This window comes from Schistocerca serialis, chromosome 1 (genome assembly GCF_023864345.2).
Source record: "Schistocerca serialis cubense isolate TAMUIC-IGC-003099 chromosome 1, iqSchSeri2.2, whole genome shotgun sequence".
Lineage (NCBI taxonomy): Eukaryota > Metazoa > Arthropoda > Insecta > Orthoptera > Acrididae > Schistocerca > Schistocerca serialis.
The window spans coordinates 309294353-309320362 of record NC_064638.1 but is presented as its reverse complement, the minus strand read 5'-3'; the positions used below and the strand labels follow the sequence as shown (position 1 = coordinate 309320362).

General features: G+C 38.6%; 1 protein-coding gene across 1 annotated transcript in view; it reads right to left on the bottom strand.

Annotated features, from left to right (window-relative positions):
• The window catches only part of LOC126469376 (pyridoxal phosphate phosphatase PHOSPHO2-like), a 40572-nt gene extending 15636 nt beyond the window's left edge, over positions 1-24936 (bottom strand). Inside the window, exon 1 of the mRNA XM_050096628.1 lies at positions 24175-24936. Within this exon, the coding sequence (XP_049952585.1) occupies positions 24175-24684 (510 nt within the window). The 5' untranslated portion in view covers positions 24685-24936. The remainder of the gene's footprint in view (positions 1-24174) is intronic.
• Positions 24937-26010: the final 1074 nt, after the last annotated feature.

Here is a 26010-nt window from a genome sequence, read left to right as displayed (position 1 = left end):
TGGATGCAGCAGTATACTGCATACCCTTCTGCACAAGAGTTAAGGAAGTCTGATCCAAATGCAGGTTTGATTCCTGCCGAGTATTAACCGAGTGAAAGCTGCTTATTCTTGGGAATAAGCTAATATTGTTAACAAGAAATGACAGTAAAGAATATGTGGTATTCGCTATACATCACAAAAGAAAATTCAGACTGCTTATTGACATGAAGGGGCAATTGATGGTTAGCTATGGAACCAGGGTGCAAGTAGTCTCAAATAAGGGAACACATTAATACCATGTACTTGGATTTGATTTGTTGTCCACTAATACAGATAATTTAAGCAGATAGGAGTCCAAAGAACAGTCATGATCATTAGACACTGTAAACAGCAAGCATAACAGTGATATTTGTTTGCCGTATGTTGTAAGTGCCAAAACAAAAATGTATGCATTTGTTGGCCTGAATCCAAACAAAATCATGCACTGAAAGAGGATTCATTCACAACCTGGGACTTGTCTGATTGACCATTGGAATCTGCAATGAATGCTTCGACCATAAATATAATAGACTGGCCCTGACATCATTTTCGTGGCTCCAACATCTCTGGGCTGAAGTCACATGAATGTTGGCAAAACATGGTTGTTTCGTGTTGCGCTTATGGCCATACTCAGCGTTTTGTCGGGGGAAATGGCATTACATTTCATGTGTGTTTCTACCATAGTGCAGATGGGTTTATTGACATCTGCTGAAGTGACTTTTATATGTTTTTTTACACTTGAAATAGAGTATCACGTAAATTAAAGTGCTGAAAGTGATGCCTGTAAAGTCAGACTCATATAACATTTTGGAAAGTATCTGTGATAATTTGGTTACAGAAGTAAGTATAACTGTTTCTCGTTCCTACTCATAGTTTCCCTAAGGATGAAAACCGAAGGCAGTTTTGGATACAGGCCCTGAAACGGAACAACTTTAAGCCATCTGCACATCGAAGTACTTCGAGGAGAAGTGTTTTGATAGGTTAGTTATTATTTACAATGTATATTTATAATTTATGTTTACAGTGTCGGTCAATTTTAATCCTGATGTTTTTATAGGGCTAAGACTGGAGGGAATTGGCTAAGTAGTGATCCTATCCCGACACTTTTTGATTTTCCGGAGCATATGAAATCGAAGAGGCCTAAGCTCCGTAAATCACACACTAGAAGGCGTTCATTAGATGATGCCTCATCTTCCGAAATCTGTGCTTCCAATGCCTGTAAGTCTGAATGTTGTTAGAATTTGTGCGATAACTGCGAGTTAGTAAAATATTGTATTAGAATAGAACTGTAGCTCGTTACGTTTTTTTTTAAACTGATAGTTTAAACTTTTGTAAAAATAGTGGGAACTGAACCTTTGAAGTGCACCTAAAATTCATACTCTAAAATGGACCTGCTCCTAAACTTGACAATTTTGGTACCTATAGTTGACATAATTCCCATATCCCATTTTCTTTTATAAGTGACTAGAGCTCAAAACGCGGCGAATCCATTGTTTAAAGTTTTGACACGAGCCCACTCTTACTGTTTAAAAGAATTTTAACGACATTTTACATTAATTGATAGTTTATAGCAACTTCGTCCCGCCGCCCACCAGAGGGGCGTTCGATGTATTTGTTAGATTTTATAAATGGTACTGTGAACAAATCCAGGTCAAATGCAGTTCTGGCATAATTTTTCGCAAATAAAAAAGTAATTTTTGTTGGAAGCGTTTGGCAGTCAATTGAGAAATGTGGGGAAAATACGATACAAACATAGGATGGCAGACTGCTGATTTGAAATCCCGCCACGTTTTGCCAACAGTCACGTGGTTTATGTTGGAGCCACACCAGTCCTATAGCTTCTGCACAGCAAGGCCAGTCTACTAGTATCTATGGTCGAAGAATCAATGCTTAAATAAATCAACACATAAAGTTAATGAGTTGTGGAGGAGAATACAACAGCTAAATTGTCAGTCCTTCCTTCAGCATGAAAATAAAATGATATCCCAGCAGCATCAGATTGCAGACCTGGACTACATGAGCTATGTAATGTTAAAGAAGTGTCAAGTTATGGAGTCAAAGAAGATCTGGAAAGGGCCACATCCCATCGTAAAAGGTTTGTCACCATTAACTGTGAAGCTTCAGCTGCCTTTTCTTTCAATTGTAGTTCCCACAAGTCAACATTATGAAGTCACAGTCCAGACTTGAAGGCCAAGATGTCACCAACCATCAAGCGAACCAGCTCAAGACACCCCTACGATCTTCGCAGATTTGTGTAGTGTTAGTGCAAGGAGAGTGTTTATTTTCAGCTATGTGCCTGGGTGACTGTTGTGCAAATATATAACTTAAGACTGCAGCCATTACACAGCAAGCACGCAAATGTAAATAAGTTTTATTTCTACAGGTTACCACAAGAGATGCATTTTGTTTAACCTTATTGCTTACAACTAATTACCCACATTCACTGTACACTAATTGTTGCTACAGCAGGCACCATTTCTGTAAAGCTGTAGAAATTGTACAAAAGAAAACAGGTGTGTGTGTGTTGTTTGAACCGAGAGCAGGCATGGTAGTTTTATAAAGCTAAACTTATGCTCAGGTACAATTCAAGCAGAATTTAACCGCAAATAATTTCTGTTAGAGAGAAACCTGATCTATTTCTTTTAAGGATAATCTCACAGTTTTGGGAATAGGAACATCTTGTCATAACAACGGGATCACTGTCAAAATGCAGCTAGAGTCTAAATTTGCTAATTGGTCTAAAAGGTTAATTGGTACTTCAACCTTTTTCCATGCAAAACCTCAGCACAAACATGCCCAGACTGATTTTTCAGATAGTATCCTCTGAACAGTATTTGGTGCCAAATGTCGAGGATAAAATATTAAATCTTGGACAACAGTTTGGTATGAATTCAATTAACCTTTCTAATGAAATACCTATCTTAAGAAACGTGCAAAGAATAATTACACAGTTTTTATTCAACAGATTGTAAAGCAACCCAAATCACATTTCGACATAATTTGTTGTGAGATGAATGGAGTGTTGTTCCAGGGATTGCATGTTCTGAGAGTTCACAAACATTTACAGGCTCTACTGTTGAGGATTACTGATAGTCTGTTAAATTCTAGAACTTATGCTCTTGATTTAAGAATTGCTCTAGAAAATGGTTTAAATAACTGATTAAGCACAGTGTGCTATTACAAGCAAAACAGTTCTAGCAGATCCTCCTATTACTTGAAGATAACGTAGAAGCAACATATATTATGATTTACTCTGTCAATCTTGTAATTTACACTATTGCTGTAAGTCAACCACTAATCACTCTACTGATTGAAGATGAATTTACTGTTATTGTTTCAACACCCATAGTATGAACAAAGCATAATATGAAAATGTGTGAGATTCATACTTACCCAGTTTTTTGGTCACATGTTAACCAAAGGATTATTTACTGATCATTGTAGATCAAAGATATTTTGTTTCCTTGCATGAGCGGGAACTGAGGTATTCCATGAAAAAGAATTGGTCATGTATAACCTACGAAAGACAATTGCTCTACAGTTTTAATGAACCTTTGTAAGGTTTTAAACAATTGTCTGGTTGTGCAATTTACTCTTCCTAATCAATCTGCTATGTGACATTTAGATGCCTAAACTACTGTCCTCATCTGTACTAAGTGGTTGTAGATTAATTTCAAATGCTAGCCACTCTGATTTTTGATGTGATCTTTTTTGATACCCTTTTTGCACTTTCAATTAATTTTCATGCTGCAGGAAATTTTTCATTAACATGAATATTAACGAATCTATCACAATGAATTACACATACTAAAATATGCAACCCTTTCTCTGTCTAGTTTCCCTGAGGATAAGGAATTGGTTATGAATATGAAGAAAAAATTTAACAGCTACCAGTAATGAGTTAAATGTCACCCAGTAACATTACTCCACATTTCATTATCAGTTTTGTGTTTTAATACGTCCTTAATTTGTTTCATGTCTATACTGTATATTATTCTGAAAGCTCACTCATTGGTACTAACTGTTTCGAAATACCACCTGATGCCACATCTAGGACAGTACATCCACGACACCTAAGTGGTCATTAGGGTCACCGTTCTTAGCTCCTCCTTTCTGGAGAGGTGGGTGTGAGGGGAGATGTAGGGGCCAAAAGCATTCACACAACCATTCTTATACTGACCCCCTCAAAAGCATTGATATACCTTGACAGCCCGATCACTGGCTGCCCTCATGGGATAAACTGCCAGCAGAAAAGTTGTTTAACTTGCCAAGGAGCAAATGAAGATTCAGTCTTTCTCAATACACATTGGTAAATCCAAAGAGTTTGTAACTCGCTGGCCCAAGGCTACAGACACAGTGTTGGTATTTTGTGCATAATGTCACATGTATTTGGCAATACATTTTCAGAAAGTACTTTGTTAGTATTCATGTCTTTCTGCTCCATATGGAGTCATGACTACAATTGGCTAATAATTAGTATGTGGTTTCTTCAGCAGAGGATACTGCATTATAATTTATACTGCCATGAACTGTGATGCATGTAGTGTGGTGTAGTGATTTGCGTCACTGGCTGGAGTGTTGTACATCAGCACTTCAAACCCGATCATCACCAATTATTTGTTATTTAGTATTTATGATTTCTTGAAGGTTCTAGAGATTTCTTATGTTTATAATGTTTGTGTTCTCAGGAATATTCTATGTCTGTATAAAAAGCAGCATTCTTCATCCAGGAGTTCAGTTCTGTTCTGACTTTACATTGGTGTTCGTAATAAATGTGCTCTCAGTTCTGTGAGTTGTACTTCGTTGACAACATTGCTTTTGGATTTGTACTTGATGTTGTTATGATGTGACATTGTTTGGTGGAGAGACAGAGTACTTCAAAACATTTACATAATTGTAGCTCCAAATAGGCAACATAAAACCCATCACCTGAATGGAAGGGAACCAATACATTGTTTCTAAGATATCATATTCAGGAGACGGATGGATTCCAAAACAACAGTAAGTCAGCTGAACATCAGGCATCCATCAGTGTCTTTTTTTTTTTTTTTTTTTTTTTTGAAACAGTGGCCAGGACCAACTGAAATGGCTGAAAGGATTTGACTGAGTTGTAGATACAATACGTGGGATGATATGATGTCTTTGGAAAACATGTAATTTTACTTAAACAGCACAGCATTCTATTGTTCAAGAAGAGCATTAGCTGCGGAATATTTCAGGCCCAATTGAAGAAAATGTTTGGTGATAGTCAGCCAAGTCCACTTAACAGTATAACAATTGGAGAACAGGACCCAATATCACGGGGAAACAATGCAGTCTTAAACACAGAACATTTCGGTACTATGCTACATTATGAATCCAAAATGACACAAGCAGTCAAAAACTCGTACATGATGAAAGGAATGACAGAAAACAGTTACCAAGCTCTTCTTGTAAAAAATGTCACACCAACTGAAAAAGTCATCAAGCACTGCCAGCATGTCGAGGAAATACAGCATAAAAGAGTCGCATGAAAGAAGTATCACTGACTCCTGAATGTGATCCCTATGACAGCTGTGGAAGACCATCACAACCTCAACTCTCCCACTGCCAAGTAGCATGAAAAGAGATACAGCATTGCAACCAGAAGTTTTCAACCAGGTAAGCAAAAGATACCAACCAGGAATATTGACCCCTTATGTCATGAGGTAATGGAGAATGTAGAAGAAAAGATGTGTCGATTTTTGCACCTGGCTTTGCAACCAGTTGAGCCAGAAAGAATGGACTTGGTTAACTCAGACTTATGCTTTTATACGACAACCCAGCACCTGACCAATGCAGGTACAAACAAATTCTGTATAATGTCTTGCAGAAGAACAAACATTTGGAGGACAGAGGACCTCACACCCGTATGTTTCTACTGAGGAAGTCTTTGACATGTTTTATCTCAGAACAGAGAAAGAAGGTGAGTTTTCGATAACTGCTAGGCCACCCCATGTCAACCATCACAACAGTTCAATTCATGCTAGTGTCTGCAGCTCATTGTCTAGTGGTTAGAATCACTGCCTGTAGATTGTGGCGACCCAGGGTTGATTCTTGTCCGGGTCAGGGATTTTCTTCACTCAATGACTGTGTGTTTGTGTTCAAATGATTCAAATGGCTCTAAGCACTATGGGACTTAATATTTGAGGTCATCAGTCCCCTAGACTTAGAACTACTCAAACCTAACTAACCATTCAGTATGCCATCTTCAGGCCCCATAAGAACCTCTCAAAAATTATCGATATTGACATACTGGAGCTATCTGTTGTTATGAATTCTCAAGTGCTTCCTTTGAAGACTTGATTGCAGTCTTTGAAAGAAGCACTTGAGAATTCATGACATCCAGAAACAGATTGCTCCAGTATGCCAATATTGATAATTTTTGAGAGATGATGAAGGGACCTGAAGAAGGCATATTGAATTGCCAAAACTGGTAGCAAAAATAAAATAACTTCTCAATTTGCACAGATTTTTGGCAAATTTCTTTGTTAAATAAGCCTTATAGGTAGCCCAGTGATTAAGAAGGATTGGATCACTAATTGTCACAAATCACCTTTAAAATTTTATGTGTAGGGACATTCAAACCTGTTCATGAAACGCAGCTTAACGCCACCAATGTAGAAACATGGCCACGCTACAGACAACACCATGGAGAAAGATATTATCGAACAGTAAATATGATCCGGCCAGACCGAGGAACACCATTGGTGAATGTTAGCCACTCTGCCTTAATTTTTGGATGCTTTCAAATCTGAAGTAGAGAAAAGACAGACCAAGTGACTCATGGTACTCGTAGAACACCATATCAACACAGGATCATCCACCAATTAACGAGCACTTGTACGAGGTCTGCTCAAAAAATTCCGGAACATTTGTAATTTCATGCCAACGTTGTGCATTCCTGCACATGCCTGTGTTTAATGTATAACTGCCAGAAGTTTCCTTGTTGTATGTCTGTTGTTGTATGTCAGTTATTGTTCAGTGCTGTATTGTATAGAACGTATTGCACAGTTTGCGAATTTTGAGATGGCAGAGTTAAGAGGAGCAACGCATCTGCATTAAATTTTGCGTGAAACTCAAGAAAACCTTTACAGACACACATGAAATAATGCAGAAAGCCTACGGTGATTACTTAAGCTGCACTCAATGTTACAAATGGTTCACATGGTTTAAAAATGGCCAGACAGAAGTGAAAATGACTCTTGTTCAGGACGACCTTTGGCGTCTACCAACGACACTCATGTCAGAAACATCAATGATGAAATTGTACATGCCAATTGAAGAGTGATTGAGAGATTGCACAAGAATATAACATTTCAGTTGGATCATTTCATGAAAGCCTGACACAGCATCTCGGAATGCTCAATTTCATCCCACGGCTCATGAGTCAAGACCAGAAAGACCTGCACCTCACAATCTGTGAAGAGCTTTTGGATCGTGCAAATGAGAACAAGATGTTCCTTAAGAGAATCATAACTGGTGATGAGACAAGAGTCTACAGTTATGATATTGAGACCAAGGTTCAATCTTCACAATTGGTTGGTCAAGGTTATCCAGGACCAAAAAAAGCTCATCAGATCAGGTCAAATGTCAAAGCCATGCTGATAGTTTTCTTTGACTTTGAAGGACTAGTTCATCATGAATTCAGGCCAAAGGGACAATCGGGATATGTTGCAATGCCTGCAAGAAAATGTGAGACGGAAATGGCCAAAAATGTGGTGAGAAAATTCATGGCTCTTGGGTCATAATAATGCACCTACCACATTCATCCCTGATGGTGTGTGACTATTGCACAGAAAGCGAAATCAGTATGCTTTCTCTTCTCATCCCCCATACTCTCCAGACCTGGCCCCTGCTGGCTTTTTTTTTATTTTCAGAGTTGAAAACACCATTGAAAGGACAAAGATTTGCAATGATAGACAAGATAAAAAAATTCGCCAGATGGCTTTTTGCACGATACAGCAAGCAGAGTACTGTACCATGACTGCTTCCAAAAGTGGAAACGGCATTGGAAGCAGTGTATCAATTTGGGAGGAGAGTATTTTGAAGGAGACAATGCACATTAAGTAAAAGGTAAGTGCAGAAAAATTTTGTGGACAAAGTTCTGGAATTTTTTGAACAGACCATGTATAGTGTGTCAGCTGCTGAATGATGGATAATCCAGCAGAAAGTGGGGAGGATGTTGGAAGATGACATCACTGAACCTTCAGTGTGCTTCCATCCACTCCTGTGGTCTTTGTGATGAGAAATGATGCTAAATCGTATTTCTGCAGCAATTACTGAAAACTGAACAAACAGTGCTGCATGTTAATGGTATCCTATACTGCTTGAAAGGAGTACAGTGTTTCTCAACTGTGGATGTGCAGACAAATAAAGGTTGATGCGGCTCACAGGGAAATGAGTGCCTTCATAACACCTAACAGCCTCTATAAGTACAATGTTATGCTGTTTGGACTGTTTAATGTTCCAGCCACCTTTGAAAGTATGATTCACAAACTGCTTTGACATTGTAAATGGATGATGATGCTTTTCCAAAGACATCTGGAGAAGATATAATTGGTCGCTGCCCAAAAAAGCGACACCCCTTTGGGTATCTAGCGAATGCCTAGAGTTCATTCTGATCCACAGGAAATAAGAGCAGTCACTGATTTTCTGACTCCTCAATGAATTTTCTATGTCAGAAATTTTCTTGGAATGTGCTTATACTACTGATTATTCACAAAGGACTTCTGTACCAAAGCTCGTCCCTTGCCAGAACTACTGCAGGAAGGCACCAAATTTTCCTGAAATGCGGTGTGGGAAAGATCTTTCCTTGGCCTTATGGAGGTACTTCATCATGTTCAGTCCTAGCATTGTATGATGAGGAAGCTGTGTCAGAACTTCACTCTGACACCAGCAGAAACAGGATAGCTGCTGGTCTAGTTCAAATCCAGAAAGGTGCTATGAAGGTGAAAGCGTGTGCTTCCAGAGTGCTCTTCAAGTCTGAGAAGAATTGCTCTACAACTGAAAAAGTGTGCCTTGCAGTTGTTTGGATCACAAACAAGTTCCAGCCATTTTTGTTTGGCAAGCCATTCGTCACTGATGGACCACCATTCTCTATGCTGACTGCCTAACCTGAAGGTTCTGTCAGGTCAACTGGAGAGAAAGGCCCTGAACCTTCAGGAATACATCACAGTGGTGCACAAAATTGGAGACAAACACAAGGACGCTGACTGTCTGTCAAGAAAATCTGTGGCGGAATACAGCAGCATGAATAAAATCTCAGTCTTTGTTGCATTAAAGGACATTGCTGTTGAACAGAGAAAAGTTTCAGCATTGCTGAAAACAGTAGAAACCTGGAAGAATTAGGAAGTGACAGAAGGAGAATTCCAGTTAACACACAGAACATTGCATAAGAGATACTACAATTCAATGGGGCAAAACTGTTACTCATCATCCCAGCTCATCTATAACAAGCTATCCAGAAGTATTTCCACAATGCTCTTACATCTGGGATTCGTGAAGACTCTAGACAGAATCAGATCCAGTTATTACTGGACAGGTCTCTCCATATCTGTCAGACACTACGTGATCCACTGTAAGGAAAACCAGCAACAGAAGCACGATTTACCTCCGGGGCATCTGGTACCATTCCGCCTGCTGCAGTTCCATTCCACTGATATAGAATTGACCTACTGTGGAGGTTGCTGAAGTTGTCAAACTGTAATTGATGGGTTATAGTCTGTAATGACTACCTCAGTTGACACTCTCGCCAAAGCTGTGCTGACTGCTGAACCTCCAGAAATTGCTAAGGACAAGCATTGAGCACCCTATGTAGTACTCTCTGACTGTAGAGAATTTTTTTTAGTCAGCACTACAATCAGATATAATTTCACGTTGCAGCATCACCTGCAGAACAAAAACTGCCTACTACCCACAGACAAATGCCCCCACAAAATTGTTTCAGCAAAGCAAGACACTACAGGCTTCACGCCGCCCTTTCTGTTCCACGGACACAAGGTTGAAACGACAAAGGATACACTGTTACTGTTCTGTTTCAACTGGATGATACTCAGGACAACTACATGTAACACTTCATCCTAGGACCAAAGAAGTTTGATAGTTGGCTTGAATACAGTCCCTGTATGCCCAGGAGAAGGTCCAAGAGCACTGTAATGCCAAGCATTGACCAGCGACATACAGCCTGGTTGACTTAGTGTGGACTTTTACACCTGTGCAGAAAATGGGACTATCAGAAAAGTCACTAAATGGATACTCTGGGCAGTATTATATCCTTTTTTACTCACCAGACATCACATATGAAGTCAAGTATTATGACCCTTCCTCTCAAGATGACAAAATGCAGAGATGCTGTCCATATCCTCCATATGATTACCTACGACAGTCATGAGGTGATTGATGATGGCAGTTCTTGTTCAAGGAAAGAGAAAGCCCATTTGATGATGGCAAATCTTCAATGGACGGGCTACATCCAATGCTCATCATAGTGAAGAGAATACGACATAATGAACAGAATGCGAGGATCCACCAGTGTTGCCATGCAGACCATTGACAAGATCTATATCCAGGGTGCTGTAGTAGACTCCAGTGATAACTTCTGAAACAAGGAGTCTTTGTTTCTCCAGGAGAGGGAGCAATGCCACAAGCTGTTATGCATGCAGAGGTTAGTGACACTGGCTGGCATGCTGAGGGTCATCAGTTCAAATTCGATACCACCAACTATTTGTTATTTACTATTTAAGGGGAGCTGGAGGTGGTCAAATCCAAAAAATTACGATTTTTTTTTTTTTTTGCTACTGAAAATTAATTGGAACATTCCTCTTTAATGTAAACTTTGAATTATTGTTCTACTCGCCCTAGAAGTGGAGTTATTACCATTTTCCCCCAAGCCTGCAGAGGAAATGGGCGGCCGCTGAATGCATCTAACACCCTCTCGTGACTTCCTGGCGAACTGCTTGGGATTTTCTCGGCCTGTTACGCATACAGCACCTTATGTTACGCATACAGCGAGCGTGCCAGGGTTGGCTACATTGTTTTCTGTGACAAATGAAGCACTAAGAGCGCGGAACATCGTCTCTTTGCTGTTTACCGTTTCCAATTAGTTCAGTGTTGCGCCTGTTGTTGGTAGTATTATACTTCTTGTGTAAAGCGTTGTTCTGGTTACGGTGCCACGTTTTAGTAACCGTGTATATAAGAAGAGGAAGAACACAGGGAAAAGAAAACTAACACTAACACCAAGTAGCGATACTACAATTACTGAAACAGTGCATTCTTCTGCTAAGCAACACATGGCCGGCCATAGCCCTGTGACATCTTCTAGCAAATACTACCTTGGGGATGGTGACTCCAAAGGTTTCAAGACTATAGAGGAACTGAAACCATATGGAAATGAATTTGTAGTTGAAAAGTTGGAATGCGTTGGGCATGTGCAAAAGCGTATGGGTGCATGGCTTCGAAGGCTCAAACAAACTTTGAGTTCAAGTAAGCTCAGTGATGGAAAGACAATAGGAGGGAGACGCAGGCTTACTGATGAGGTGATTGAACGTCTACAGAGACTCTATGGGTATGCTATAAGGCAAAATACTAGTAATGTTAGTGACATGCGAAAAGCAGAGTGGGCATTGTTCCTTCATACTGCCTCTTCCAATGAATACCCTCAACACAGCCTGTGCCCAAAAGATTCCTGGTGCAAATATAATGCAAAAAATGACTATGATCACAAACATGGTTTCCCAGCAGCTGTGATAAATGCAATAAAACCAATTTTTCATGACTTAGCACAGCCAGAATTGTTACACAAATGTCTACACGGAAAGACGCAGAATCCTAATGAGAGCATAAACAATTTGATTTGGAAAGTGATTCCTAAAAGGGTGTTTGTAAGCATAAAAACACTGCACTTTGGCATTTATGATGCAATAGCAACCTACAACCAAGAGAACAGTGTGAAGTTCTGAAGGCATTAGGATTTACAGCTGGGGTGAACACTGTACGACCACTAGGAAATATTGACAGAGGAAGGATAAGAGGAGCAGAAAGAAGAGAAAGGCATATGAAGTATAATGGAACAACAGACCAGAAAAGAAGACAGAAGAGGCAGCTTTTGGAGGATGAAGAAGAAGACCCTGATAATCCATCCTATAGTGCAGGAATGTATTGAGAAACTTTGATAGCCATTTCCCGTAAATTAGAATTTTTCGAATATAAGGAACATTTTCTCAAAATCCACTCAAGTTAGAAAGATGAAATTTTTATACAGCACTCCTAGTGGTCACACTTACATTGTAACACAGCCATTTGGCAATATGTTCAGTAGTTTCATTTCAGTTTAATTATAAAGCAATTATTTGTAAAAAAAACTGGGTCATTAATAAAAAACATAATTGGAAGCAAACTAGAAAAGATACTCCAAAATCCCTCTGTCATAACTGCAATACTAAACCACTCTATATGTAAAAAAAAAATTCAAATTTTTCTATTTGGTAGTTTATTCACAAATGTTCCTCAAACTTAGTGATTTTAACATGGGCAGCATAGGCACCTCCAGCTCCCCTTAAGTAGTGTTTGTGTATTCTGGAATATCTGATATCTTTATAAGTAGCAGCACACTCTGTCCCAGAGTTCAGATCTCTTCTGGCTGTATATTGGTGTTTGTAATAAATGTGCTTTCTGTGCTTAAGAATTGTACTACACTGATGACTGCTTTTGGATTAGAACTTGAGTGTGATTAAGATGTGGCAATATATACGTTTTAGTCCACAGTAATAACATTATCGCAAAGCAACACTTATTGACTTTGTACAACAATACAATTTATCTGCTTTGAAGCAATTACAGTAGTGCAAGATTCAAAAATAAAGAAAGGAGGGAACAGGATAGGAAGAAGTAAGGGGGAGATCAGTGGTACAACAGTGATCGTAATTTAATATATAGATGAATCAAATTTAGTGATGGAAGTCATTGAGTGGGGTAAAATTAGGAACAGGGAGTGCGGGACATGAGGCAGCAAAAATTGAGGCCCTTGGAATTGGGGTATTGAGGAATGAGTTGCAGGGTTCATTTTCTGCTATGTAATTCAGGAAAGATGGAGCTTTCTGGGGTGGAATGCAGCTGTGATGGTTCTGAATTAGCTATTGAAGTCAAAAACATCAACAGCAAGGTGATAAGATGCCAGAGGATGACACAAACAATCACCGTGCCTGCAGAACAAGCTTCAATTCTCTATTGCTGATGTGCCACACACCCAGCCAGATGATCTCTCATTCAGCTAATTTATACATGCTGTTTCACATTTTAAGCTTTTTTGATCAGTTGTGGTACTATACTTGCAGGGCATTGGACAAGTCAGAATAGACAGGGCTTTTCTGCTGTGATAAGTTCTCATTCACTCCATTGCCACTGTACAACTTCTTTAAGTTTTAATGTGTAACAACATTGAATACCAGTCATTATTTCAATGCATATACTGATATCATAAAGCTGCCGACTCAAAATTGATATCCGAAAGGAATCTACTGGAGAATTGTATCCTCTTGGCAGATTGTGTCTAGAATATTGAAATAAGTGTCACTACTTGAGCCATAAATAACAATGCCATACTTCATTTTGGACATTTTCAAAAATTCTTGGCCTTATGCCACCCTCCATTGCGACAATGTTGAGTTTCATTACGTTGTGAATGCTTTACAAAAATGCAGTGTACAAGATTCATCACTTCCCCACATACATCTGATGAGGTCCTTCAATTTTATCAATATGCACATGAGGGCTTGCATACCTAATATGTTCCAAAAAACCATACATAAAAATGGGATTTTCTGGTGCTCATACCTCAGGTTCCATTGGTGATAAAAAGGTAGGGTCAAGTGTCTTGGATAGCCCTCAGGCTGGGGACCATTTGTATACCCAAAGAAGAATTATCTTGCTGTCACTATCCTACAATACAGGGTCAAAATATGAATATTACATATTTCCTCCTGCTTATGCAAATTCAGCAAACTGATTGGTTCTTTTTGCATTTGATATTGTCTACAGTGGGCCTGATGGGTGGTTCCTTGAAAAAGTGCAAAAAGTGCATTTTTTTCCCCGGCACTAGCAGACCAAAACTCAGCTGAGGATTCGAAGACAGCTATGCAGCACAGCAAATGGCTGAAACTTTTATAGTACATTCCTAAGATCCCGATCTCAAACAACCTTGAAAATTTTCTTGATATCTTTATCCGTTTCCAAGATACAGAGGTTCCGGTTTATCCCACTTCTACATGTAAAATCATGTATGAGGTGAAAGCAAAATAATAAATAACCACAGCAAATTGTTCACATTTTGACAGTATGTTTAATCTCGCATTTATCTAGAAGAGATATCTCCACATTTTCAAAAATCTTTATCCATTATCAAGAAATACCCCAAAAAAATCTGTTTTGGGTACCAAAACCCAGCCACGGATTCCGAGGTGGCTACACGCAGTAAATGGCTGTAATTTTTATGATGTACTCCTAAGACGCTGATCTCAAACAACGTTGAAAATTTTCTTCATACCTTTACCCAATTTCCGATATACTGTTTTATGTCCAACACAAGACACACAAGCTCACCTGAATTGACTAATTGTCTATTCGCAAAGTTCTGATTATTTGAACAAACAACTTAAGCGTATTTGAAAGGTCTTCCAGATTAAACACCAAACAAACAAACACATCTTCCATAATTCTTAGATGGCATAAAAGGCTATTCTTGCTATTGCCTAGAATAATGTCACCTGCTAAACTGTATAATGGAAACAAAAGTTAAGCTCTGAAATGCTACTAATCCACTCCTCTTGAATGCTAAGTTCCTTTATGAATACAAGTGATGTCAAGTGAAATTTCCACACTACAATCCCCGAAATAATGTCCTAGTCCAGACCCGCCTATGGTCCAGTGGCAGCGGACCTGATGATGATGATGATTAGATCCAGGCAGGCGACATCACTCTTTTTGATACTTCAGCGAGAGAAAAAATCCTTGCTTCATGGAGGATTACTTTGTTTCGATTGGTTGCAGAGTGGAGCCACAGAAGCAGAACACAGTGCCGAACAGCGCACACTGACTCCAGCTGCGTGTGACAACCGCGGTTCAGTGTGACTGCTAGAGTCGCCCTCTGTTGGCTTCCCCCACCCTGCTGCGGTGTCAGCGTGACTGCTGGAGTCACCCTCTGCTGGCCTCCCTTACCCTGCTGCGGTATGAGTGGAGCCATGGGCATTTGAATAATGCAGCTACCAGATATCTGGCTGATGGCACTCCATAGTAGGCATGCCATAGCACAGAAGTTCAAAGTTACTGTACTTGTATCTGTAAAATACGGTGTGAGGCAAAAACATAGTTTATAAAGTGACGCAGCACAGACACACATGCTGTAAAGTGTCTTCATTATCACCTGGGAACCTTATGTTGTAATTCTTAAGCATATGCAAAATATTTTTGCACATAAAATCCGGTCTGCGGTGCAAAATTAGTTTTGTGTTATTTCAGTTTCCCGTAAGTAAAGTGTCTAAATTTTACCGATGAATATATTCCTTTTCATATGAGTTACGTGCCCTGCTGCAGCAGGGGAAAGAAGGTAACCAGCAGAAAAATGCTTCTACAGGAGCACAAAAACGGCGAAAATATACCTGTTTATTTAAAAGACTGTTGACTGAAATGTGGAGTACCGCCTGTCTCATTCTACTTTCCTCAACATCTTTAAAATTTTTCTCAAAAATTTTTGCTTGCAAACATTCACTTTTTTTTATGCTAAGAGAAAAGAAGGCAGAGAGAGTAGCACAGAGAAAAAATTTAATAAATATTGGAAGATAGTAGACAGTTGTCGTGTTATAGAAAGAGTGAAGGAGCCAGTGGCAGTGTGAGAGAAAGAGAAGGACACTGTGATATTTGAACATAGTTGACAGTAACGGAACTGTGCTGGGAAAAAGAGTGAAGGAGACATTACCAGAGCACGAGGAATAAATAAAAAGAGAAAGTGGACGTGGTTGAGGGCCAGTGGTAATGAGAGTCAGAGTATATCACAATGAAGAAGAGAGAGGTAGCGACAGTGAGAAGCGGCAGCAGTAGTAGGAAGGTATGAGATAATTAGCAGTAAAAGAGAGCAAGAAGGAAACACTAACAGTGGGAGGAGACCCTTGTATTATAGAAAATTGAACGGGACTGTGGCAGTGACACAGAAGACACTAACAGAGTGATTATGACAATGAGTTAGGCTGAATGAGTAGGTGAGAAAGGGTGACTGCGAGTGGATGGGCATGAATGGCTTACAGCAGTGGACTAGTGGGTGTGAGGGAGTTACAGTTAGGGGAGTTTGTGGGAGTTTGAGATGAGCTGCATTTTAACAAAAAATGTGAATATGTTCGAATACCAAAATTTTTAGGAAAATTTTTAAAGGTCCTAAGGAAGATAGAATGAGGTATCTGGTACCCAACTTTTCCCTCAGTCTTTTAAACAAACAGAAACATATTCACATTTTTTGTGCTCCGATAGGAGCAATTTTCTGCTGGTATATGTATGCTGTTTGGTGCTGAACAATTAAAATCGACACATAACTTTCCTCAGACAGTAATAAAAAATCAGTCTATTTTTACCATCGTTCCAATCTTTTATGATCAACTATACCAATATGCTGCTGAAGACAATATGAAAAGCAGAAAGAGCAAAATTATCCAACAACGGCAATAATTTGTCTGAGTATCCTGAAGTTTGTGACACTGACTTTGGGGACAGCATTTTCATAAATTAAGCATCATATCCAATGTTGGGACAAAAACAGAGGTTATATTCCTCAATATAAATTAATGGAAATATTTGTTAGCTTCATGTGTTAAGTTTGTGGATGATGCTGTATATTCAAGTACAGTAGTTGTATGTTGTTGTAGGTCAAATTGTGACTATTAAATTAATTATTTTCTCACAGAAAATAGGCCTACACATGCACAGTCTCCTTTAGCTAGATCTAGCTTATCAAAGATGTAGTAAAACTGTTAACTACCACTGGAAGCAACTCTTAAATTCTGAGATTTGAAAACTTATATGAGAGGGCAGTTTGTGTATGTTCTTTAAATGGCTTACACATATAAATAAATATTCGCGCTGTCTCCTCTGTACAGCAGAGATATCGTATGGATGTATGATTAAATCTACACGGACAGAAAATTGAAGAACAAAAATAACAATTATTTTAGGTGGCTCATTTATGCTTGTGTATGTTCTTTAAATGGCTTACACATATAAATAAATATTCGTGCTGTCTCCTCTGTACAGCAGAGAGATCGTACAGATGTATGATTATATCTACGCTGACAGAAAATTGAAGAACAAAAATAACAATTATTTTAGGTGCCTCATTTATGTTTTTTCACTGATCCCGATGTCTGTTGGTCTTCTGAGCTGATGCAAAGAAGATGCATGTAATTAAGTTGTCTCAGTACTTTGTAAAGTAAAAGTTCCAATATGTGGAAGTTGCAAGTTTTCATTCTACTGCCGAGCTACATTCTAATTTCCTTCTCCCAATTTTATGAGGACTTGCATTTTAAAATTCAGCTCTTGGGCAAAGAAGTCAACAGGAAGAGAGAACAGCTGCTGCAGCCATGATGGCATTGCTGTACATCACTGGGGACAAAAGGCAAATTACTAAGACACACACTAAACTAAAAAACAATGAATATGAATTCCGTGTTTTAGAATTGCCTCAATGTTCTTAACATATGGATCTATGCCTGCGTGTGTTGCTGCCCAGACTATTTTTGGTGTGGCTCAACAATAATTGCTACATATATCTCTCTGCCCTACCAATATAAGTTCAACATGCTTTCAGGAGTACTTCTCAAGGTCTATTATTTTTTTCCATTCTCTATCCAATTGGGCAGAGGATGCTGCTTTAAATCTTGGTCCACTGCACAATTACGATTTTTCAGCTGGAACTCCAGAACCAGGGATGGTGGCACTGAGCAAAGAGAGGAGGGAAGGAGATTGGTGAGAACTGGGATATTGGATATATTTTCTTTTGTTACCTGTTTTAAAAAAAACTATGTAAAGTGTGTGTGTGTGTGTGTGTGTGTGTGTGTGTGTGTGTGTGTGTGTGTGAGTGAGTGAGTGAGTGAGTGAGTGAGTGAGTGAGTGAGAGAGAGAGAGAGAGAGAGAGAGAGAGAGCACGCGGTATGTTAACTCAATATCTTGCTTTTTATGCTACGTACCTCTTGGGGAAACCTACCCTTGTATCTGTGAGAGCAACATTATGACAGACTGGCACAGTCCTTGGTGGATTGCAATATGAGCAATCATTAGTGTGAGGCATACAGACCTGAATTTATTAAAATAATAAGGAATCATTGAGCAACAGTCAATTTTGCCTGGTCTTGGAACCGTCTTTCAAGCCAGACTAGATGGATTCCATCCCTCAGCTCTTGGTACTTTCCCTTCTTGTTGATGAAGTAGTTTTAACTTTCCAGCTTCCCTGGTTCTACGGATGGCCATTGCTAGAGTTTTAGGACACCATTTCTCAGCTTGACTGCAAACGCAACCTACTGTGCTTCTCACTATTATGAACAGGAACACATGTTTGGAAATTTACCATTTCTGTTCTACAATGGTTTCATTTCAAATGTGTAATATGTCCACATCCGCTGAGGGAAAGAGAAAAGTCTCAGAAGTGCTTGTTTCGGTATGCAGTAGGGTAGACAGGATGACATGTACTATGTCAGACGATCACCTGCTGTCAATGTCTGCCTTGCTGCGAGACCCCTGGAGAGGCAGGGGAAGATCTGCTCACACAAGTTCTGCGCTAGAAAATGAACAGACAACAGATGGTATGGAGACTGTGCACCAGAACATGCTTCGTAGGTACAACATCTGTAACAATGTTGGTGGTTGCCACATCAAGCCACTGTTGTGATGCATTAGTACTTTTCTGTACGTGCTGTATGCTGGGTTTTTGTTTGTTTTGGAATAATGTAAATACATAACGTTTAGGTGTAAATACAAAAAAAGTGGCTAAGTGATAAATGGATGTTTCGTTATATTTTCTTTTGAATTGTTACCCAACCAACCAGAAGTGGATGAGTTAAAACATCTTAATTGAAACCATCATAGAACAGAAATTGTACATTTCCCAACATGGGTTCCTATTCAAAATAATATGAACTCACTCCCCCTTACAAGTCCTAGAAGTTTGGAATGGGAATTTCAGCACCCTGTGTACATAATTGAATTTGTATGGAACCCTCAGTGCTTGAGTACTACTCACACCTGACCAATTTCTTTCAAATGAGTCCACTCCGTTATATGGTCATTGCACTACAAACCTCAAAATTCTGTAACTTGCACTGGGTTAAAGACAAATGGTCTGTAACAGAATTTGCAGATTGCTGAGCCAATAATCCAACTGGTGGTGGAAGTAGAAGTACGATCCTGTGCCGGCTGAAATGGACAGAGAAGCTTATGATGTCCTGATTGTAACTAGGAGTCTTTTATGTTGGTTGGTAATCAGAAATCAGATGTGAATTATGATTGTGTTAATGAAATGCACAGTTCCAAAATGCTTTTATTAATATAACTTAGAGTAACAATCACAGTCAATTAACTTAGAATGAAAACACTGCAGCAAAATACACACAGACCAGAATATAAATTTTATTGTATTGTACTGTCCAATAAGTCCCAAACTGTTTATATTAACTTCCATACAGTCTCTTGCAAGCTTCAGTGTTTTTTAAAGGAAGCTGCCATGCTATTCAGTATTGCCACAGGTAGGTGGGACCTTCAACTGGCTTCTACCAGTTTCTACGCTGTACTCCTAAAAATCATCTCCCACTGCTTTTTGGCCTAGAGGAATTAGATAACTGTTTTAAGGAACATGGTGTATGGTCTTGGAGATAAACCAACTACATACAGGTGTGGGGCATAAAAAAAATTATATTTTTACATATAACAGTCTCCAAATTTTTCTATCAACTTTTGGAAAATAAAGTAATTTGAAAACTAAAACTCTCAGAAAAGGCAATGAATTCTAGGAAATTACAAGCTACATGTAACACAGGACAGTTTTCAGCTGGTCACCCATGTGGATGGGCTTACAGACAGACTACTTGCGGAGAACATTCCAAGCAGGAACAATTGCCCACCCCCAAACCGACAGTGCCCGCTGCCAACAAAAAATCTGACATTGTTTGAGAATCCACAGCAGCAAACCACAGGGGAAAAAAAAGCAATGTTAAAACTAAAAGAAACACCATTTCCTCATTTATATGCTTGTGTAGCCGTTAACACGCTTGTATTCGCAATAGCTGGTTACACAGAAGCAGACATCAGCAACAGGCCAGAAATGCTGGCCCATCTCAGGCAAATATGTAGGCTCCACCAATGGACCTTGTCTCCCAGAGTTGCGTAAAGGCAGAGTCCCTAGATGTGTGCTGAAAATCAGCACATTTCTGTGATTTATCCACAGAACAAAGGCTGCGACCTATGTTCTACAGGCCAAAGGTGATGGATTTCAATAACAGCAACTGTGTCTCATTTAAAGTGTGTTATACAGTGCAGCATTTTATTGTAGTACATTTTTGGAATTTAAACCTCGTTTTCATCATTGAGAAGAAGTTAGTATAGACAATAGTAGGGGGAATATTATGGCGATTTGTACACTACACACTCATATACTTTGCGAAAGAAAAATTGGAACAAACTGGGTGAAAAATGGATTAATAAATGAAACATTCCAGCCACATGGGCCTGAATCATGGGCACTCCTCTGATAATTGTAAAGTTCAATATGCTAGGAAGCAGCTCTTCATTATCCTTTGTAAAGTACAAAAACTTGTAATACCTGTATAGTAACTGACATAACAGTTATAGTAACTGACATAACAGTTATGGGTAATATTACAATAAACAAAGCACAAACAACCTGTTACTGGCTCTTGCCAATGCTGATTTATACAATTCATCACCCCTTTTTTTTTTACTTATTTCAGCGGCCTGCACCAGCGCCAGTTCAAGAACACTTTCCACTCAAGCAAATAATGTCTCCCATCTCCATCTGTCTCTCGTACAATAACTGCTTTCTTGTGCTTTTAGTCATTTTACTAACGTATCCCCCTCTTAGCATCAGTTAAGCCACAGCAGTCTTGTGTATGAGAGTTGTGCTTCCATGAATGTGTGTGTTTTCTATTTCCTAAGGAGGACTCTTTTCTGTCCAAAGGCTTAAAGGTTTAGAAGTCTTTTCATCAAGCCCATATGTGTCTCAGGGCCTCCTCTATTTTATATCCTTTTCATAAAATTATCCCCCGCAGTAGCTGAAAGGCATCATAGACACTTTTCGTATTGCGCAACTGGTTACAATTACAGGTGGCATTACCAATTTAAACTGACACACCCTTCAAGAAATGGCAGCAGATGAAAACATTTGCGCCAAGCTATGAGTCACACAAGATTTACTATATATTTCTTAATAAGCATTATATTTAGAAATTATTATTATTATTATTATTTATACTGCATGGATCCCAAATTTTATTACTGAAAAGTGATACTTATGAATGTACCGAATAAGAGAAGCGAAAGCATTCCAGTATACATGGGGGTAAGCAAATGAGTCATTTGTGATAAACTGCAAATGTTTGGCCACAAACTGTCACTGACTTCAGTATGAAATATTGTACTGGTTTGTTGGGGATATGTGAACGAACATTTTCCAACAAGATATGATGTGCAGAGTGCATTAGACTCTGTGGAATATACATGTTCCACGTTTGTTGATGGGCAATGTAATATATTTGCATAGCAAAATGTATTAATACATGTTGTGCGAATAAAGCAAAAATTTATTTTGTCCCTTAAATAGTTGTTACTTGTCATTTAGCTGTGTTAATCTGCATATAAATGTATATGAGGTGTACCAACAGACCTGCAACCAATAGATGTTTCTCTAGTAGCAAGATTATTCTTCTTATGAAAGTTGTAGTCCTTGTTATACATGTCAGAAATTTCGAAGTGGATGTCATTTAAGCACTCTGTATACCAAATGTAAACTATCACACAAGGTTTAATTTCTTGAAGAAAGCTATGAAGATATTAACGTTCCACTGTTGGTTGAAAACAGTGTCATTTAGCTGGCTTTTCTTTATTCCATATCATTTGTTTCTACCAGGGAGGAACAGATCCCACAATAATTCATGGAGATGATGTTGGACTGCTCGACTCCCTAAGATTAATTCTGACTTCCGTAGTGATCTCATCATTGTCACGTCTCAAAAGCTGTGAAGTTTGAATACTACTTCCTTGCCTTGCTTTTGGTATTAACCACACATCTGAATTCTTTGCACAGAAATATGGCAAATTTTAAGGAACGATAATAACCTGTAGATCACACAAGTTGTAGAATTACCTTTTTCAACATACTATCAAGTTGTCATCAGGTTATCAATTTACAAAGAAAGAAAAGGACACAAAGTGAACTACTAGGGTACTAAATTACAAATACAACTAAAACTTTTACACACAACCACATGTAGCTGAATAGGCACTCGCAATGTAAAGGTATCTATGCACTGATGGTTGGACATGGGCACAATTGACTATGCACGAAGCAAATAAATGATTAAGAACATTCAAAATGTAAATTTGTGAGAGAAGGCCTTCACAAAGTGAAAACCAGTGACAAATGACTTGACTTGTATAGACCTATTTACATATTATGTCGAGTAGCTCGACAACTGCACTATTGAGCATTACCACTCTTTTTGAAAACATATTATGAGTCCCAATTTACTAATGGCAACTACTACACTTATGCTGGGGTTCTAAGGTCTTAAACCTTTCTTTGCTACTTTGCATTCACTTAATTATTTTTCGTATCTTATTCACTTCACGGTACGGTGGACAGTCTAATCCATGTGGTGCGACTGATGTAGCATGGAGGAGACTAACGATGTTCCTGGTTTGCAAGAACCCTTGCTGAATCATCAACATGCAGCTTGACCCTTCCATTCCAAACTGGCATGACCTTATTGCTGACAGTTATAGCACTCCACAGGGTTAGAAATGTAATGGTGCACCTTCTAGTGGTTACATCCTGTGTTAATGTGCTCTTCAGGATCTTGTGAATAATGTTTTAAAATGAAAACTGCTGTTCTTTTACTGCTGAAGTTGCAAGAATTATATCATGCAACTGCAACTGGGTACACTCTCAGAATATTGCTATTAAGAAGCTTGGCTACTTAGTGTCCCGTAGCTGACACTACCAAGAAAATATATTTTAAGAACTATTAACTGTAGGCATGCTTGGCAACAAAACAGGAGTTTCAAACTTTATATTTATTTGTATGTTCAATCAAGGTCACACAAAACCCTAAAGAACAAAACAGTCACTCATGCAGATCCCTGGGTGTCCCAGGAATCTTAACACAATTAGTAATCTATGTAGTTAAGCTGAGAAAACTCCTCAGAATCACACTGTCCCTGGCTTCTGCTAAAAGCTGGTTGCTATAGTATTTCCACAGGGCAGAATTTTAGATTTGTGACACTGATCAGATCATGAATTGGACCTAAACTGCATTACTCAGTAGTGCTAACGTAATTTTAAGTTTACATTTAGCTTTTTGCAAGTGTTCAGGTACATTTTTCATAAAATCTGCAGAAACATAACACAAAACTTGCATTGGCAGTTCTTCCACGTTAGATGAATACAATTATTTATTATTTTGAAGTTGTGATTTTCTTACGAATAAAGTATATTTTTTTACAGGAATAAAATTCCCTCTAAATTTGTAAATGGACTTGGATTCAAGCCTCAGAAGTTGGATATGGTGAGTTCACAAAACGCCCACTGCACCTGCTTGTCAAATGGACATAGTCATTAGGAACTAGCGGACACAGAAAATATATCTAAAAAAAATACTGCACAGAACGAGGCTACGATGTCGTAAGTGCAGTTTTGGCGACAAATCGTGGAATTTCCACATTTAAATGCAAGTTACAGACATTTCATTCTAGTGGACTGAAGAGATGTGTCTCATTACCACACCTTAAGGATGGCAGAAACTATTTTCTCGTACGGTATTTCTAATTCTGAGTATTAACAAAAGGAAATACTAACTCCGTAAAACACTCACTTACTTGAATATGGTACATTTGTATCCTCAAACACCCATTATCATCGTAGTGTGCTGGATTCGTGAACACCTTCTGCACTGTATAGTTCAAGCATGTCGCTTCTAACCATTTTCGAATGAAAACAGAATTTGAGTCGGAAATTATAACAACTTCGTTATTAGTTTGGTGCAAAAACTTTAGGAGTTTATCAACACCGGCCGTTACGGGTATCTTTTTAACCGCTTCTTCAATAGTTTCCGGTTTAATTCCGTTCTCATGCAACAAAAAGAAGATTTTTTGCATGTAAGCTGTCCAACCATCTGATCTATAGAGCTTTGTAACATCATCTGTTATTTTCTCTCTTGGAAGCAAATCTCGCACTACTATATCGGTGTTTTGATCAGCTATAGTGTGATCGAAATCAAAAGCAACTAGTATTGGTTTTGACATCTGGAATATTGATTTGCGAAGTCGTAACATGTATTCTTCCGGCGTTTTCTCGTGGTTACTCGCATTGACAGCTAGGTTTCTCATCCACCCGCGTCAAACTTTCTCGAGCTCATTACTTTCATGAAATGTTGACTGGGAAAGTATATCGGGCGCTACAGTTAGGTCATGGAAACGAAGACTTTCAAGTTCTTGTCTTATTGCACGCAAGACACTGGCTTAAACATCACAACAGTAAAACAACACAAAAGTTGTTTCTCTATCTATAAATAACAACAAGTATATACTCTCGCACATTGGTGTCCAACTGTACAACGTTTGCCCATAGACGATTGCAGAAGCAGTCACAGACCATAAACACACCCACCGCTCGCAGACGACAGGGTGTCGGATCCTCTGGTTCTTCATGTAGTTGTAGTAGCAGTTTATTCATCCAGTGACAATGTATATTGTATGGATTTCGTCAAAGAACATAGTATAACAAAATTAAGATAAGGGTGTACTGTTTCCTGCATAATGCAATGGTTCATTGTACCCATCACAAAATTTTTGGGTAATACAACTTTGATTACTGTAATAACACAAAGTATGAGAAGGATATTATGCATGAAATAATAACAAGTAAGTAATTTATTTAACACTTTTGTTCGGGGCCTTTTACATGAAATACGTTGCAAGTAAATAGTTGATTTAACACTTTTGTTCAGAAAAATTAACATTTAGGCTGTGGCAAGCATTTGATTTACGCTACTGTTAACATATAGCAAATTAATGTAGTTACTTGCTACAAGGTTACTGCAGATATTCATTTATACTGTAATAGCAGTCGCTCATTAAGAATTTAAATATTGCTTCCTTGAATGTAGACAATGTTTTTATTTATTTTAGCTGAATTGGAAGTTTGTTGAACAAAATAGTACCATGAATGTTGGTTTGTTTTTGCGTTAAAGCCTTGTTTACTCTTTTTATGTGGATGCCATTGCACATTCTTGTATTGTAGGAATGAAGATCTGAGTTGGTTTTATAATTATCAATGTGCATTTTTATATTAACAACACTTTTTTATGTAGAGACATGGTAAGGACAGAATATTTATGCCCTGAAATAACTGTTTGGAAGGTGTCAGCCATGTGCTGTTTGAAATTATTCTAACAGCTCGCTTTCATAAGATGAAGATAATTTTCATGTTTGCCTTTATATGACCCCAGAGGGTTAAACCATAGGTGATATCAGAATCGATAAGGAGTGTAGACAGTTCTGCTACACTCTCTACTACACACAATGCTAATTATGCGCAATGAAAAGCAAGTAAAGCTTAACTTGTTAATGAGGTAGAGAATGTAGGCTTTCCAGTCTAAATTTTCATCAGTTTGCAAATGTCATAAACAATGCAGCTAGATGGCTTAGTACGAG